At 36.5% G+C, this 14,809-nt stretch overlaps 1 protein-coding gene across 1 annotated transcript in view; it reads right to left on the bottom strand.

The window, feature by feature from the left end:
• The window catches only part of LAMA2 (laminin subunit alpha 2), a 369,190-nt gene that overhangs the window by 92,614 nt on the left and 261,767 nt on the right, over positions 1-14,809 (bottom strand). Inside the window, exons 29-32 of the mRNA XM_071549053.1 lie at positions 13,263-13,397; positions 12,500-12,624; positions 9,629-9,715; positions 8,571-8,764 (exon numbers count right to left, since the gene is read on the bottom strand). Coding sequence (XP_071405154.1) covers positions 8,571-8,764; positions 9,629-9,715; positions 12,500-12,624; positions 13,263-13,397 — 541 coding nt within the window. The remainder of the gene's footprint in view (positions 1-8,570; positions 8,765-9,628; positions 9,716-12,499; positions 12,625-13,262; positions 13,398-14,809) is intronic.

The raw sequence follows: 14,809 nt of genomic DNA, 5'->3' as shown, positions 1-14,809 counted from the left end.
TGTAAGAAAAAAACTAAAAAAGTCTTAGGATTTATGTACTTAGTAGTCATAACAGCATGGCCAAGCATGCTAAGCCTGTAATGCAGACAGTTGAAGGTACAAAGGTAAAAATACTGATAGTTTCCTTTTTAAAATGCCTCTTTCATCAATCAGTTTATAAGATTTTCCTTTCTTGCAAATAACCTTCAGCAGGAAAAATACTGGTGAGTGCTGCATATATCAAAGGGAGTTTGTATTTTTCCTCCCCTTGCTTTCGATTAACTATCACAAGAAATTCTCATCTTGTATCATTTATGCAGCAGACAGGAAAATTCTTCATCCTTTAGAGCAGGGTTATGGGAATACCTGTTCCCTGCATAAAGACTCTAGGCAGAACTGACAAACCTAAACATCTCAGGAGATGAAGCAAACTGAAACAATGAATTCACTGGTGATGTTAAGAGACATAGAGGGTTGTACCTAAAGTTTTACAAGTGCGTAATTAATGATTTTTTCTTTTTTTCAGAAAAGGTAGGCAGCTTAATGACTATTAAAAAACCACTAAGCAACATGTCTTCTTTTGTAGAAAAGAGAAGTAGTTTTCAAAAGAGGGTGACTTCTTTTTCCTTCTAAAATCTACTCTCCATGTACATTAAATTTTTTCTGTTCTTTAAAGTTTTCACAGTTAGCTATATATTGTTCTTACTTTGTAGATCAAGTGTTCAATATAGCGAAGAGTCAAGTCACACATAGAAGAAAAAAACCAACTAGTTTAATACACTATGAAACCCGTGTGATGAAAAGGAGTCAAGGTAGATGCTGGCTTAGTGCAATAAGAAGTGGGTGCAGAAAGCTAGATACTACTGTTATTTTAGGACTTCCTTTTGCATTTTCATTGCTTCCCTTTGCAGACTCCTTCCTCCTATTTCACAGTATTTTGTTACATAAGCAGTTGGTAACTGTCGGCATGATACATTCTGATTTATGCTTCTACATGGAATTTAACCCCCCTAACATCCCAGTTCTTGTCATCTGTGCGCTTGCTTCTAGAAGTCTGCGAGAATTAAAGGAAAAGTAAGTTTTACAGCCAACAATGTTTCATATAACAAACACCTATTCTGTAGCTGATCAAGAAGGTAAGGAGACCTGATAATCATTTTGCGAGATGAAAATAAATGATCTCATGCCTGAAGAGAGTTGGCCTTTACTGTTTGGGTTTTACTGTAGTTTTTTTCTGATACATTATTTCACTTCTGAAACAAACCAAATCTATTCAACTTTAAAATTCTTAGTGGTTGGTAAGAAAATGCTAAAAATTTGCTATGTGTTAAAGACAAACTCAATTCACACAAATAAGAAAAAAATTAACATCTCGTGAAGAGGTGAAGTATTCTTAATGAGTAAACAATCAATAACTGAGCATTCGGCATAAATTGTACAATAATCAGGTTGAAAAGAGGAACTGCATCAGGTGAGATCACAGCTGAGTAGATGAGACAGGACTAAGCTACTCCAATACACAGTCTGAAATGTTCTGTAGCTATGGGAAATATTTAAAGAGCGTGATTACATTTTACAAGACAAAATACTTCTGTGTCTGTCTATAAAACTGCCAGGATAAATTTGTGTCTAATATTAACAAATGCAGAACTAAATTCTGATCATTACAGCAGTGCAAGCATGTAAGAGGCAAATCATGCAATCAATATTACAACAGTACAGCAAGCAATTAATGTAAATTACTGCCTTTTCTATTTTCACCACACTTTTCCATGCACATTAAGTCCTCTAAGGATTTTTACTTACCTCTTGTGAGAAGTATCTCCAAAGAATGCATGCAAAAAGAAATTCTTTTACGTTTATGGCTAACACTTGAGTCCAAGTTACAAAGAGAAGATGATGTACCATAAAGGAAACACATGACTGAGTACAATGTGTTCTTCCAATGGAGTGATTATATGACACAATATTGCTTTAATACATTCACTGCTGTCAAGATTCAGAAAACTTGTGTTACGACTAGGTAATTTTTGGTCTCAGGGCAACCATGCATCCTTTATAGAATGAGTCTTCAGTATTAGTGTTGCTTCACAAAAAGTGTTGTACTATTGTTAGCTCATTATTCTGTTGGCTATTACCTCATTTTTCCCATTTTGCCACTGTCTCATACCAAAAAAATAAAATAGCCTTCCTTTGCACCCCCAAAAGAGAAGCCCAGTACAGAGTTGAAAGCTTTAGCTTCCTTGCCACTGCTGCTGGTTTCAGATAGCTTACAAGATCAATACATCTCTAAAATCCGGGAAAATTCAGATCCAGATCAGGGTCTAAAGCACATACTCCGGCTTATTTCTGATTTTGGTTATTAAGAAATCCTAATTTCCTGGTTCCAATACATACCAGTACTAGTTCAGTTTAAAGAATGCTTGAGTTGGGTGAAAGACATTGGATTATGGGTCTAAACTCAACAGGAGCTCACGTACTACAAAAAGGGAGAACAAGTGATAGGCTTACCAGCTCCTAGGCTGAGCAGGGATATCCATCACTTATTGAGTCCAGAGGACACAGAAGCAGTTTCCCAACACAGAGGTAAATTTAATTCTTACAGCTGAGACATAATGGCTTACAACTTCTGTTATATTCAGAACACTACAGAAGCTAGTCGAAAGCTTCACAGATCTGGGTTGTACACAGGATCTTTCTTTTCAGCTCACTCTATAAAAGCTTGCAATAAGAAGCTCCCAGCTCCTGCTGGATTAAGCAGTGCGTAGGGACTAGGAGAGGATTCTCTTCATGGATTCTTCAAGATCTGCTTCTGACAGAGACAGCATCTGTGCCTAGTTCTGACTTTGGCGCTATGCACTGTTTTAAAGGAAAACCTTGATTCTACCAGGACCAGTGGCCGGAAGCTCCCTTGTTCTCCTTGTTGTAGAACTGATAGGCAGCTGGGAGAAACTCCCTCTCACTGCAAGCACTAGTTTCAAGTGTAAATATCTAAGTGTTCAAGACCTGGTATTAAAGGAAGCTCATTATATAATTTTCTCCTTTTACCAATATTGAATACTTAAATTCATAAAGATGACAGTTTTTTGATTGCAGCATGGCTGAAGGTATTTTTATTTTTTCCCTACAAGACTGAGTTAAAGAAAAACTCCTAACAATGTTTGATCTACCTGTGTCATGATTTCTTCCTGCTCAGTCAATTGCTTCACACTTAGGCTTTTGCTTGACCCCAAGGCACATTTGTGACAGGAGCACACATCCGCATAAAGGTTTTACAGTTTGTGTTGCAACAGAGTTCAAAATACTGAAGACATCTTTTAAGTCTCCATTGTAATTATGGCAGATACCCTGAAGGCATTAAGAAAGTGAGTTCTGTGTTGCCATTTAACATATATAGCCATATTAATCAATTAAGCCTTGAAGTTTTCAGTAGGATCGTTTTGTTCCTAAATATGGCACAGTAGCAAGCACAGTCACTATTCCAATAACACCGCAATCCAGGTTTCTTCATTTTATGTACTGCAAACTCTACAACTGAAGTGGCATGTCACAAGGGACAACAAAAAATACACAAGAGGATTACTATATCTAAGAAAATACATGCTTGCTACAGGCTTGATTCAAAATCTTAGAGAAGATTTGGGCGACCTTTTGTCATATTTGACCATATACAAGGATTCTGGCAGCATTATGAAAACTAATTTAAACTTTCTCTATTTTATTTTTATTGGCTACTGATTATTTCAAAAGAGAAGGGAAAATGAATGTACAAAGTCGATTACTTGAGTCCAAAAACTACAAGGAAGTATTCATCAGGACAGTATTATGAATATCTGTACAGGACTACCTTGATGGTCAGTTGAGCTGAGGAAATAATCCAGCTACTTGTTGTACTAATGCAAAAAGAAAAAAAAAATTAGAATTTTTATGATGTGTAGCAGATCAGACTCTTTTAATACTTATTTTTAAAAAATCCACTTTTGGAGTATCATTTTTCATTCCCTGATGGTTACCTAGAGAAAACAACATTGTTCTGTTCTAAGAATATAAAGGGAACTGAATGGTCTCTGTGCCAAGAACCTGTAATTATCTTACCATTGTTATTCAGCAGTAAGCAAATTCTTCCCCTTTGTACAGTGGCTTTTGAAAAATCTATTCTCTTTCTATTTCACCTCTAGCTTTCTAAAATATAACTATTATAACACAGCACTGAAAAGTGACATGCAGTAAGCAGTTGAAAAATGACACTTTATGATAAAAAACAGTAAGAACTCAGTAAAACAGCTATATCAGAAATAGATCACTTTAGTGAATATATATTTTTCTTTTCTGTCTTTTCACTTCAAATCTTCACTTAAAAATCTTTAGAATATTTGTGATAAGGGCTATGCTAAAATATAAATGTTATATTTAAAGAACAATGAATTACAGTATTTTGGCTAAAATACCTCTCTAATTTGATTTAAATATGCAATACTTGGTTTTCAGGTCATACTGCATGGTGACCTTTTGCAGAATTCACAAAAAAATTTAAAATCAAATTTCACTTTCCCAAATATGAAATATAACATATTAACAATGGACAGCTTAATCACATTACGTCTTATATTACTTACAACTACACCTTTTCAAGCATGTATGTATGTATGGCTGGGCTTCACAAACGAAGATTTGGGAAGGGCTCTCCCCATGTGGCTGTGCCCTTCCAGCCTGTGCAGTGGATTTTTTAGGTGAGGCACAGCATATGCAGAACTGGTCCCACCCTTTAACTCCTAAGATTCATCTGCCATGGCCGAGCGAGCTTGGACAGTGACAGTGAAGTCCTTGGGACCAGAACCTACAGCCCCCGGTATTCCCAGGAGGTCTCCCATCCAAGCACTGACCAGGGCTGACCCTGCTTAGCTTCCAAGAGCTGACAGGATCAGGTATCAGGGTGGCATTTAACTGCCTTTTCAAGCAGTTCATGTGAGTGACTGTGTTTACACATATTTTCTTTAAGTTACACCACTTTACCACCTAACCAGGCGTTCTTCAAAATTCTGACAGGTACAATGCAATTGCACTAGTTGAAATGGAAACACAAAAGAGCAAAACTAGAGACATGTATACAGCTCATTTTAAATATAGAAGGCAAACATGATTCTGGCATTCATTTTCTGGACATTAGGAGCACTATTATTATTACTATTACAGTTTCATTACAACTAAAGTTAGTCAGAAGGGAATTTCCTGAACATTTTGCAATTGGTCAACATATGAAAGTAAAAATACATTGTATACAGGACCAAATTCTCAGCTGCATTAAATTTAGATTGGAACAGCTCAATGTTCTGAGGGTAAGGAAGGAAAGCTGAGGGGTTCCCCAAACAAAGAGTCTAATGGTTCTTTGACAGCACAATGACTACTAAAGCACATTAGGGGCTGCAGTAATGAATCCCTATCAACAGCTGCACTCTGACATTCTAGGTAGTGCTAATCATGGGTAAATTCCCACCATGTCTATGCTTGCTACACTCCCTTTTTCTGCCACAGCCCCTCTACTCACCACAGGCTACACAGGTTATTGATTAGGTGTGTTTTTTGCCATGTCAGGGTATTGCATTGCATTAGCAAAAGCAGGTTTGGAGTAATATGGGGGTCAAGGAACCTTTAAAAAAAGGGAAAATCATATAATAGGAGAAAATAGGCATAAAATGTCTAATGAAATATTTAATTACAGTTTTTGCAATTTAAGACATGGATGTTATTGAAATGGTATCAATAGTAGCAGCCTAGTTCTTGTGATAGGGGAGATTTAAAGCACTTCCCATCTTTTCCTATAGGTGGTTCCTATCTTCATGACTAAAGAAATCTTCCCATTTCATTCCTCATTTCTACCAGGTTTTATGGTGAAAACTGACTACATAGTTAAAGTAAAAATGTCACTACAGATAGCATAGACACATTTAAACTCCTGCATAGGAGTATGTTGGAACTAAATCAGAGATTACAGCGAATCCCATTTTTCAAAGCAAAAAGGTGGAAAATTTGATTTGCCTGCAAACAGCTTTTCCCATTCACAGCAAGGATTTTTAACCTTATTATCTACACAATGAAGTAGTCTGATTAACAAATTGGAAAACCATTATAAATGGTAATTTGCATTTAGCCTGTTTTAGACAATGAAACACTGTCATCCTGGATATCCAAAAGACTTCTCAGAATACTGATAACGTAAAAGACCAGTAAATAAAACCACTAAGTCATGCCTGAGATTGGAAACATTGGCAAATGCTGGAAATAATGAAAGAGCTATTCAGGATATTGAAAAACAAAGTAATTTTCATTTAGGTGCCAATGGTCCTTATTTTAAAATTTTGTAGCTGTAATACATATGGACTTAACTCGCACTTACAATTCTTGAATTCTCCCTGGTGTGCAGGCCACAAAATGGAACCCAAACTATAGTTACTTCAGCAAAGCAACTACTTACTCTACTTGCATTCATTTTTCTGTAGTTTAAATAGTTTAAGATACTAAGTCCAGAATTAACTCCTAACCCTACGTCATACTGCAGGACATTAGAAGGATATTTCCCTTAAGTGCACTAAACTTTTAATTGATGAATCAATGCCATTTCTAGATTATTGTCAATAATATAGAAATAGAAGCATTTATGTCTGTATTCCCGGTAATCTATAATCTCTACCTAGGATTCAGGACTAATGCAAAAGCACTGAACTCAATAGTCACACTTAGAAGCTTAGCTCTGCTAAGTTGATGACTGCCAGAGAGCCGATCACAACCATTAACTTGAGTGAAAAAATGTTCTGTAGTGCAATCCTTGACCCTACATAACCAATGCCTTCCTCTTTAGCCACTCAAAGAAGGCATGCATTTCATTCTTGACTGATATGATGCTTTCAGACATTTTTAGCACTTCTTTTATTTTATTTTTCCAACTTGCTTTTAAAATATTTGCAATTTGTTTTTGCTTCACTGCTTGATTTTAGTATTAGAAAACTGTACGCCTCTAGGTATTGATGTACAAACTGAATGAATTCTTTCAAGAAGCAAAATAAAAAAAAACACCAGATGGCATTTCCTTGCCTTGTGTCACTCACATAGACACCTCCTCCTCCATGGAAACGTTCCAGTTAAAAAGAAAACATTTAAATCAGTTCATTGTGCCTTATCAAATATGCACAGATTAATAAATATTATATATTGTGGACTTACTGGAACTCTACCTGTATTTGACTTTAAAATGAACAATCATGACATTGAAGGGGGAAAAAAATCACGAAGTTAGTCCTTCAAAAGCTGGGAGAGATAGAGGACAGAAAAATGTCTTAATTCCGTCAGGGCTGACCAAGTGTTCTAGAACCGTTTTTGTACCTGGTTTTGTGTATAAGATATAAACATACAACATCATGGGATATTGTAGACTCAAAACAAACACTTTCCAATTCCATGGAAAAAAAATCCAAACAATAATACAAGTTAAGACACTTGGTATGCACCAAAATTGAGAGTAGAACAAAGATATTAGTACAGTAGAATATAAATTTGTGTTTTAGGCTATGAATTTTCTATTTTAAACAATAGTTCTTTTCTCCTGGACATATTGTATTGTCATTCCTTACATTTTTTAAATTCCAATGGGTGGCTGTTGAACCAACACGATAAAGTAAATCTGGGTAAAAACTTTGTGTGTGACTCATGGCATAGAGCATTGTGATTGCTGGGTAAGCATTTAGGAGAATCACTTAGAGCAAATATTGTCACAACAGCAGTGACAACCTGTGATGGGTTTGATCCATGGCTTCCTCAGTAACCAGAAGTAACTAAGGAAGTGGACATTACATAAGTATTCCACACATGTTTTCCACGTAAGAGTAGGAGGAGGGGAGATAGGAAGGAGTGGTAGCCTTCCTTCTTCAGGCAAGCTCGGGGGAGCAGGAGGAGCCTGGATGGTCCCTTGTTTCTGTTGGTTTTCCTAGCTCCGGATGTGGCGAGAGTGTATCATTGCCTGATCTCCTCCTTTCTCACAGTTTTTAATTGTATTTGTCTGTTTCGTTTGTTTTGGTTTGGTTTTGTCTCTCCTTATTTCTCGGTAATCAGTCCTTTTACCCTTTTCCCTTTTCCCCTAGGGTAGGGCTCTACATAGTGTATACAAATTGCATACATGGTTGTAGATGTTGGAAAATATAATTTCTTTTTAAGTCAGTTCAGTTTCTTTTGAGTTCTTTTTCTTTGCCGATTTTTTCCCTTGCTGGGAAGGCTTTGGGAGGAGGGCAGTCCAAGGTTGGTAAAAAAAACTAGGCCAAACCTTAGACACAACTTTTAACAAAATTACAGTCTTAAAAAAGCCAAAAAGAAATCCTTCAAAGTTTCGTTGTCATTTTTCAGTGAGCATACTAAAAAGTATTGAGAGTTTTCCCAACATCTCAAGGCCTGTGAGAAAAATGGACCAGATGCCAGAGTAGTAAGAAACCTGGCAATTATTTTCAAACACACCCACACAACTCACTGTTACACAAGCAGGTTTGAATTTCTGAAATATGGCAAACACAAGTAAATATTATCCAAAATTACATTAGTATACGTACAAATGCATTTCATGCCATCACGAGCATGCCGATGTTCACAGCCAGCACACTTCCACCCTGTGAATCCAGGCTTGCAAGTGCACTGTCCAGTGACAGGGTCACAGGGGACAGGCAGGGAACCATATGGATCACACTCACACTCCTGGCAGGAGCCTCCTGGAATTTGTGGGTTTCCCGTGTAGCCAGAAGAACATCTAGGCATTGAAAACACAAAACAGGATTTGGCCAACTGAGATGCAGTGTATCATAATGAATACTTGGCAATATTGTAAACAAAATTTATATGGAGATTCATGAACCATTGGAAAAAATCTCTGGTGCTTCATGATTTCAGGGAGAAATATTGCAAACTGTCCAACAAACTGATGATAAATTCTAACTAGGACATGGAACAGTCTGGATGGAGGAGGTATGCAAAAGTGATTCCACATCCTTAACAGTTTTCAGCTAGACTTCTATTACACCACAAAAATAAATTCTCCATTATCAATGTTTGGCCTACAGACCTAGCCACTTGTATTAGAAGTGAAGTGAAATTTCCTAGTAGACACTTGCCAATTTCAATCATCTTAATCCCTCAACGTTGCTAGGGATGGGACAACAAACAACTGCTGTTTAGGTTATTAATTTGCAATTCAGCATTAATATGTTTATCTGTAACTGCTTTTCACAGTCAGTGCCGATGAGGACACAACAGTCGCTAGAAAAAAAGGGCATGAGAGACATCAAGATACACTATTAGTATGGCATTTAATTTTAGATAAATTTTCTATTTCTCCATTTAACTTCTGAGGCCCGGAGGAAAAAACCCCCTCACAAATCAAAAAGTAAGACTAGGACAGTGTTGGTGATATAAATAATACTGATTATCACTTTACAGTCAGTGTACATAAAAATTGTCAATGTTGGCTGAGTTTTAAAAACATATAAAGAGGAAAAAACCCAAGCATGTATCTAAACACTGATAAATGCATGCTTGCAGTATCAAAAAAAATCGGTCTCCTTCATGCCTTTTCTACATTTTATTGCCCCTCTTTCCTCTTTTCCATTCATCCTACCTTTGACAGTACTGGCCTTCGTATCCAGGTGGGCATGCAGTACACCGGTAATCACTAGGTCCTTCAGCAACACAAGTAGGGCTGAAACTAAAATAAAACCAAGTAAATAATTTTTTCCACTCTATTGAATCATTTCACTTTAGTCAGCTGTGCCGAAGTGTCCAAGGTAAGCTCCACTCAATGTAAATGGCAGCATTTTCTTATTTGCTTATAAAAACCTGTAGGAGATCCCTCTTTTCTGTTAAGAATCTTGATAATGCCTTGCTAGTATCATACTTGCACGATTTGGACAAATGCTCTGAGGGCTGTATCAGAGGGGATGGAATCAGCAATACCCATGCTGGAGGCTTGTGCAGTTGAACGGTCACTCACTGTGATCAAGAAAAGGAAGCACTGGGAAGGATATGAAACCACAGATTCAGAAACTGAGCTAACAAACATCCAGCCTTTCCAGTCTGATTTAATTTTAGTTTGAATGCAATGCGATAACCTGGGAAACATCTACTTAAGAGTTACTTAAGACATAAAGAGGGAAAAAAGAACCAAAATGAGAGCTCAGTGGAATCTTCCAAAAAGGCAGCATCAGATGATCTTCTCAAGGAGGTATTGAGGAGAAAAGACTAGTCTACAAAGAAAAAAAAGTAAAAGCTATCTCTTTCATGATCAGGGAGAGGTCTTATTCTAATAATAGAAGACACCAGATTATCTTTATTAAGGCACTTTACTAGTGACTGTAGAGTGCACCTATAGGGACTGTGCAAAGCGGCATTTTGTTGGTATTATTAGCGTATTAAGTGCCTGCACAGGCAGTCAAATAAAAAGGGTAGGTAGGGGAAAAGAAACAGAACTAAAAATTAAGATAGTGCAAAACTGTGAAAGTCTTTCAAGTCTTTGTGGAATTTAAACCAGAAAAACACAGAGCTGGCTAGTGGTGAGCCCAGAACTCTTTTTTGGTACAGTACAGTCAGCATCCTGCTCTAACCTGCTTATAATGCATTAAATCAATACTGCTTGAATAAGTATATAAAATTACACCTTTGCAAAAAAAGTAAACAATTTGATTGATTACTTACAAACTCATTATCCAACACATTTTCAACTCAATAAAAATAGATCCACACTAGGAAAAATTCATTCTTTTTGTTATTTTTCTTTTTCCCCCCAGCTTATCATGTTTGAAGCTGGTTACTGATTGCACAAGAGTATAAACACAGTATTTAAAATTTTAGTGGAGTTTTTATATAATTTCATAAATAAAAATAATTGCACTATACCATTCACAAATACTATCATGTCAGTCATGACATAGTAAGCTAATGAGAGCTCATTAGCTATCTGCATTTCATGTAGATTACAATTATTTGACTACCATAGAATAGCTGCAGATGGACTACATTTCTTAACAGTATCTTGAAGAGCTTTAATTGACCTGCAGAAGACACAAATACAAGGTATGCTGTTATTTTTCACCTAATACTGTAACTTTATGGAATGGATTTATCCCACTCTATCTACAAGTTAGGCATGTAGTATAAGCCAACTGTTCAGGCATTCTCTATCAGCACTGGAAAGTGGAGATGCACAGACATGCTTAGACACACATTTAAAATATCTCTTTCCCTGCCCTCTCTCCAGTGGTGTTTTCCTTCAATTTTAGCTTGGGTGGGATATACAGTTGTCTGTCCCTGCATTTACTATACAGCTACCAAAGTTGTTGATGGCTGCAGCTAACAGAAATAAAAATCTCTTCCATGACATTTAAAGACAACTGAGTTAAGCTATATAAAACACAAGCAGTTCTGTTTTACAGATCGGTTGATCTTGTTCTTTGCAACTTGCGTGTCTTTTTTGATATTAATAGATAAAACACATAGTTAAGTTGTAACAGAAAACACTCATGAAATGGGTACAACTCAGAAAAATTTGCAGCTCAAACTGCTTTATAATTTTTCAAGATGAAGTATATTTCTTTAATACCTGAGATTTTGAAAAATTCTTAAAAAAACCTTGCTGTGGATGAATGATCATGATGTCTTTAGCTAGTAATGTTTGAGAAAGGATTTCCCTCCTTCAAAATTAACTCGAGACCAATCCAAAATGATAAAACGAAGAAGAAATAACCCCCCCAAACTCTCAGCTATACTACTGAAATACTCACTAAAGCATCCTAAAGGCCAGAAAAAGCACAGAAAAATGGTTTTACAGAATGCTTCCAGCCTTTCAAAAGAACAATCATGAAACACAAACCTTTTTAGAGCTGTATTACAGTCTGATGCCAAATATCATTAAGAGCTTCTCAACAAAACAACAAACAAATCTCAAGTGCTAAAATATCATCTGCTGGGAACACATGCAGAGGCATCATGGAAAGGCTCATTAGCATAAAGCAACCAATAAAATTTATGCTGCAATAACTATATTGCTTTTAAATTATTCTATCTTTCACAAATTGCCTAAAACTCATGTAACATTAAATAAGGAATCAATAAATTCCATAGTGGAGTGAGAAAGGCACTGTAACACATTTATACCAACATAATATATGAAGGCAAGAGTTTCTGTAGCTCCCTTGTGGCTATATTGTACTTGAATTCTACTTTAGCTTCATTTATGAGAATACCTTTATAACACACATTCATTATCTTGAGTATTGCATTTTCAAGCACTTATTAATTTATTCATCACAAATTAGTGAGGGAGCAATTTCCCACTTTTAAAGGAAGATCAATTAGCAAAAGAAGGTAAGAAAATTTTAGTATAGCTTCCATGATGCAATTTTCCTGTAGCCATTTGAAAAAGGACACAGTGAGCCCAGAACAAAGCTCTGTCTTGCTGGAAAGCTAATTCTGCACCATGAGTTTTCTTACTTACTTGTTACTAGAAATGGATAGGGGACAAGCACAAGGCTGACAGTCATCCGGAGACCCTTGGACAATGCCATAAAATCCTGGTGCACATCTCTCACAGTGGTGACCAGCAGTATTGTGCTGACAATTCTGCAGAGGAAGGAGACAGAACAAAAGCTGTATTTGATAATTACAAGAAAGCAGACAAAATTTTGTTCCCAGCCTCAGGGATTCAAACATACTTCAATACATAATTTCTCTCTTCCTGATATGATTCTCAGTGGGAATCCTTGCTCTAAGCATCTATCAAATGCCTGCTGAGTAATATGTTGGCTTAAAAGAAGAAAGAATAGAGGTCTGTAGCTAACCAGATGTATCCTACAGATTTTCTTATCCCATTCATCCTTTCTTCCCTCCTTTGTTCCAGCCATTGGAGAAAGAGAAATATTTGAAATTTAGTCTTACTGTACAGGTGACATGTATTACTGCCTATAAGAACAGCATTGTGTTTATTGTAAATCACATGGTACATTGCTCCTTCGGTTTGCAGATGTATAGTTTTTCTTTTGACACAAATATTAATTCAGTAGGAAAAAGGCACTGCATAATCCAAAATCCAGAAAGTCAGAATGGAAAACTTCAACTGTTTGCTTTTATGAACCCCCCTGAAGTTTGACACTTAAGGTATTTAAGTAAAATTGGATTAAAATATAGTCCTCTGATATTTTACACAATTTAAGAATTTTACATTAAGATTAGCCTGGTGCTTAAGTACAGAAGTGTAATACCTGGCAAATTGATGTTTCAGAGTCACATATAGTACTGTGGTCATGACACTGACACACAACACAGGTGCCTAAGGACTGAGCAGATGTCCATCCCACAGGTGGAGATGGATGCCTGTAAAATCCTGGAGAGCATGACTGCAACAAAAAAAGATGTAGAAAAAACCAGATCATTACAGAGTGGACTGTGGATGGGGAGCATTGCAGGCTCATCTTTCCAATCACCAATTTTAACAAGTTGTGAAAAGAATCTGACAGGTTTCCAGCTGTGTTACAAACAATATACAGTACTTTACAGATAACAAGAGCCAGCCCTAATTGGACACAAGGCTGAAAAATCCCAGGAGCGCTCCACTGGCACCAGGCTGTTATATTACAGCTTGAGAGATCTTTCATTGAGATGCAGAACACCTTTCTGTTCTCACTGTGCATCAAGCATCATTCCTTTCAATTCTTCAGAAAAAGGTTTGTTTTCAAAATTTTTTTTTCATGAACTGTGGAGAGCAAGCATGATGATTCTGTTTCCTTCATACTTGCCAAGTTTTTCAGGTTCGACAAGCTACTATCTGCCTACAGACTACCTGATGGATAACAAGCAAAAGCCAAGTGATAATAAACAAGAATGTGGCTGCATGGCTGCATTATTTATAGCTATATAATTTAAAGACAATAAAAGGACAGAATTCAAAATGCAAAAGATTTTCCATGTCTTGAGACTTAGCCCCAAACCAAGTTTATCAATCACTGTCTCATCTACCGCAGCTTGGCAACAAAATTCTGAGAACAGCCCAAAATTACTAGCAAAGTTGACACATCCAAAACCAAACACTTGATCTTTATTTCTGGATTATTATGGAATTCTATGCAATTCACTTCATAGCTCTCAGAAAGCATATAGCTATGGCTGCATAAAAACACAAACAGGAACATTTTGACAGCTAAGACCATTAGGAAGGAGTAAGCAGCTACAGGAACTCATTTGTCCCATGTATAAATCCCACCATCTAGTGGTGCCAGCAGCCTGTGAAGGCTGTCTAATGAGGTAATTTCCTACTGTTTACCAAAATTTCTGCTTTTTTGAAAAGAATGGGAATAGTACACTTTCCACACAGCAGTAAAATTGATGCAAAATAAAACAAAAGAGAACCTGAAGTAATTTTTTGTGACCAAAAGTATGATTCTTCAGAGAAGCACTAGCTGACATGTTAGATTTATTCATAGACCACCACTCTGACAGTTATATAATCAGTGCCAAAACCTTCAGGAGTCTAAGTTATGGAAAAAGCATAAACAAAATTATTTTCTTTAGAATCACAAATAAAGTAATCTAACTTATTTCTGCTTTCCCTTTTTTATTTTGAATTGGACTACTTTAAGTTCCCTGAAGCATAGAAACAGACTATCTGCTTTTCATGGTTTGTGAAGAATTCTAATTTAGATACATAATCTCAAATGAAAGTAATTCTGTTTCTTACTACAATTTCCTGGGTTTTTGATTCCCTCCATCCCCACAGGAGTTCTTGTCCAAACACGGTACAAAACACAGCTTT

The sequence above is a fragment of the Pithys albifrons genome, chromosome 2 (assembly GCF_047495875.1).
Source record: "Pithys albifrons albifrons isolate INPA30051 chromosome 2, PitAlb_v1, whole genome shotgun sequence".
NCBI classification, from domain to species: domain Eukaryota; kingdom Metazoa; phylum Chordata; class Aves; order Passeriformes; family Thamnophilidae; genus Pithys; species Pithys albifrons.
This window is presented reverse-complemented; position numbering and strand designations above follow the sequence as displayed.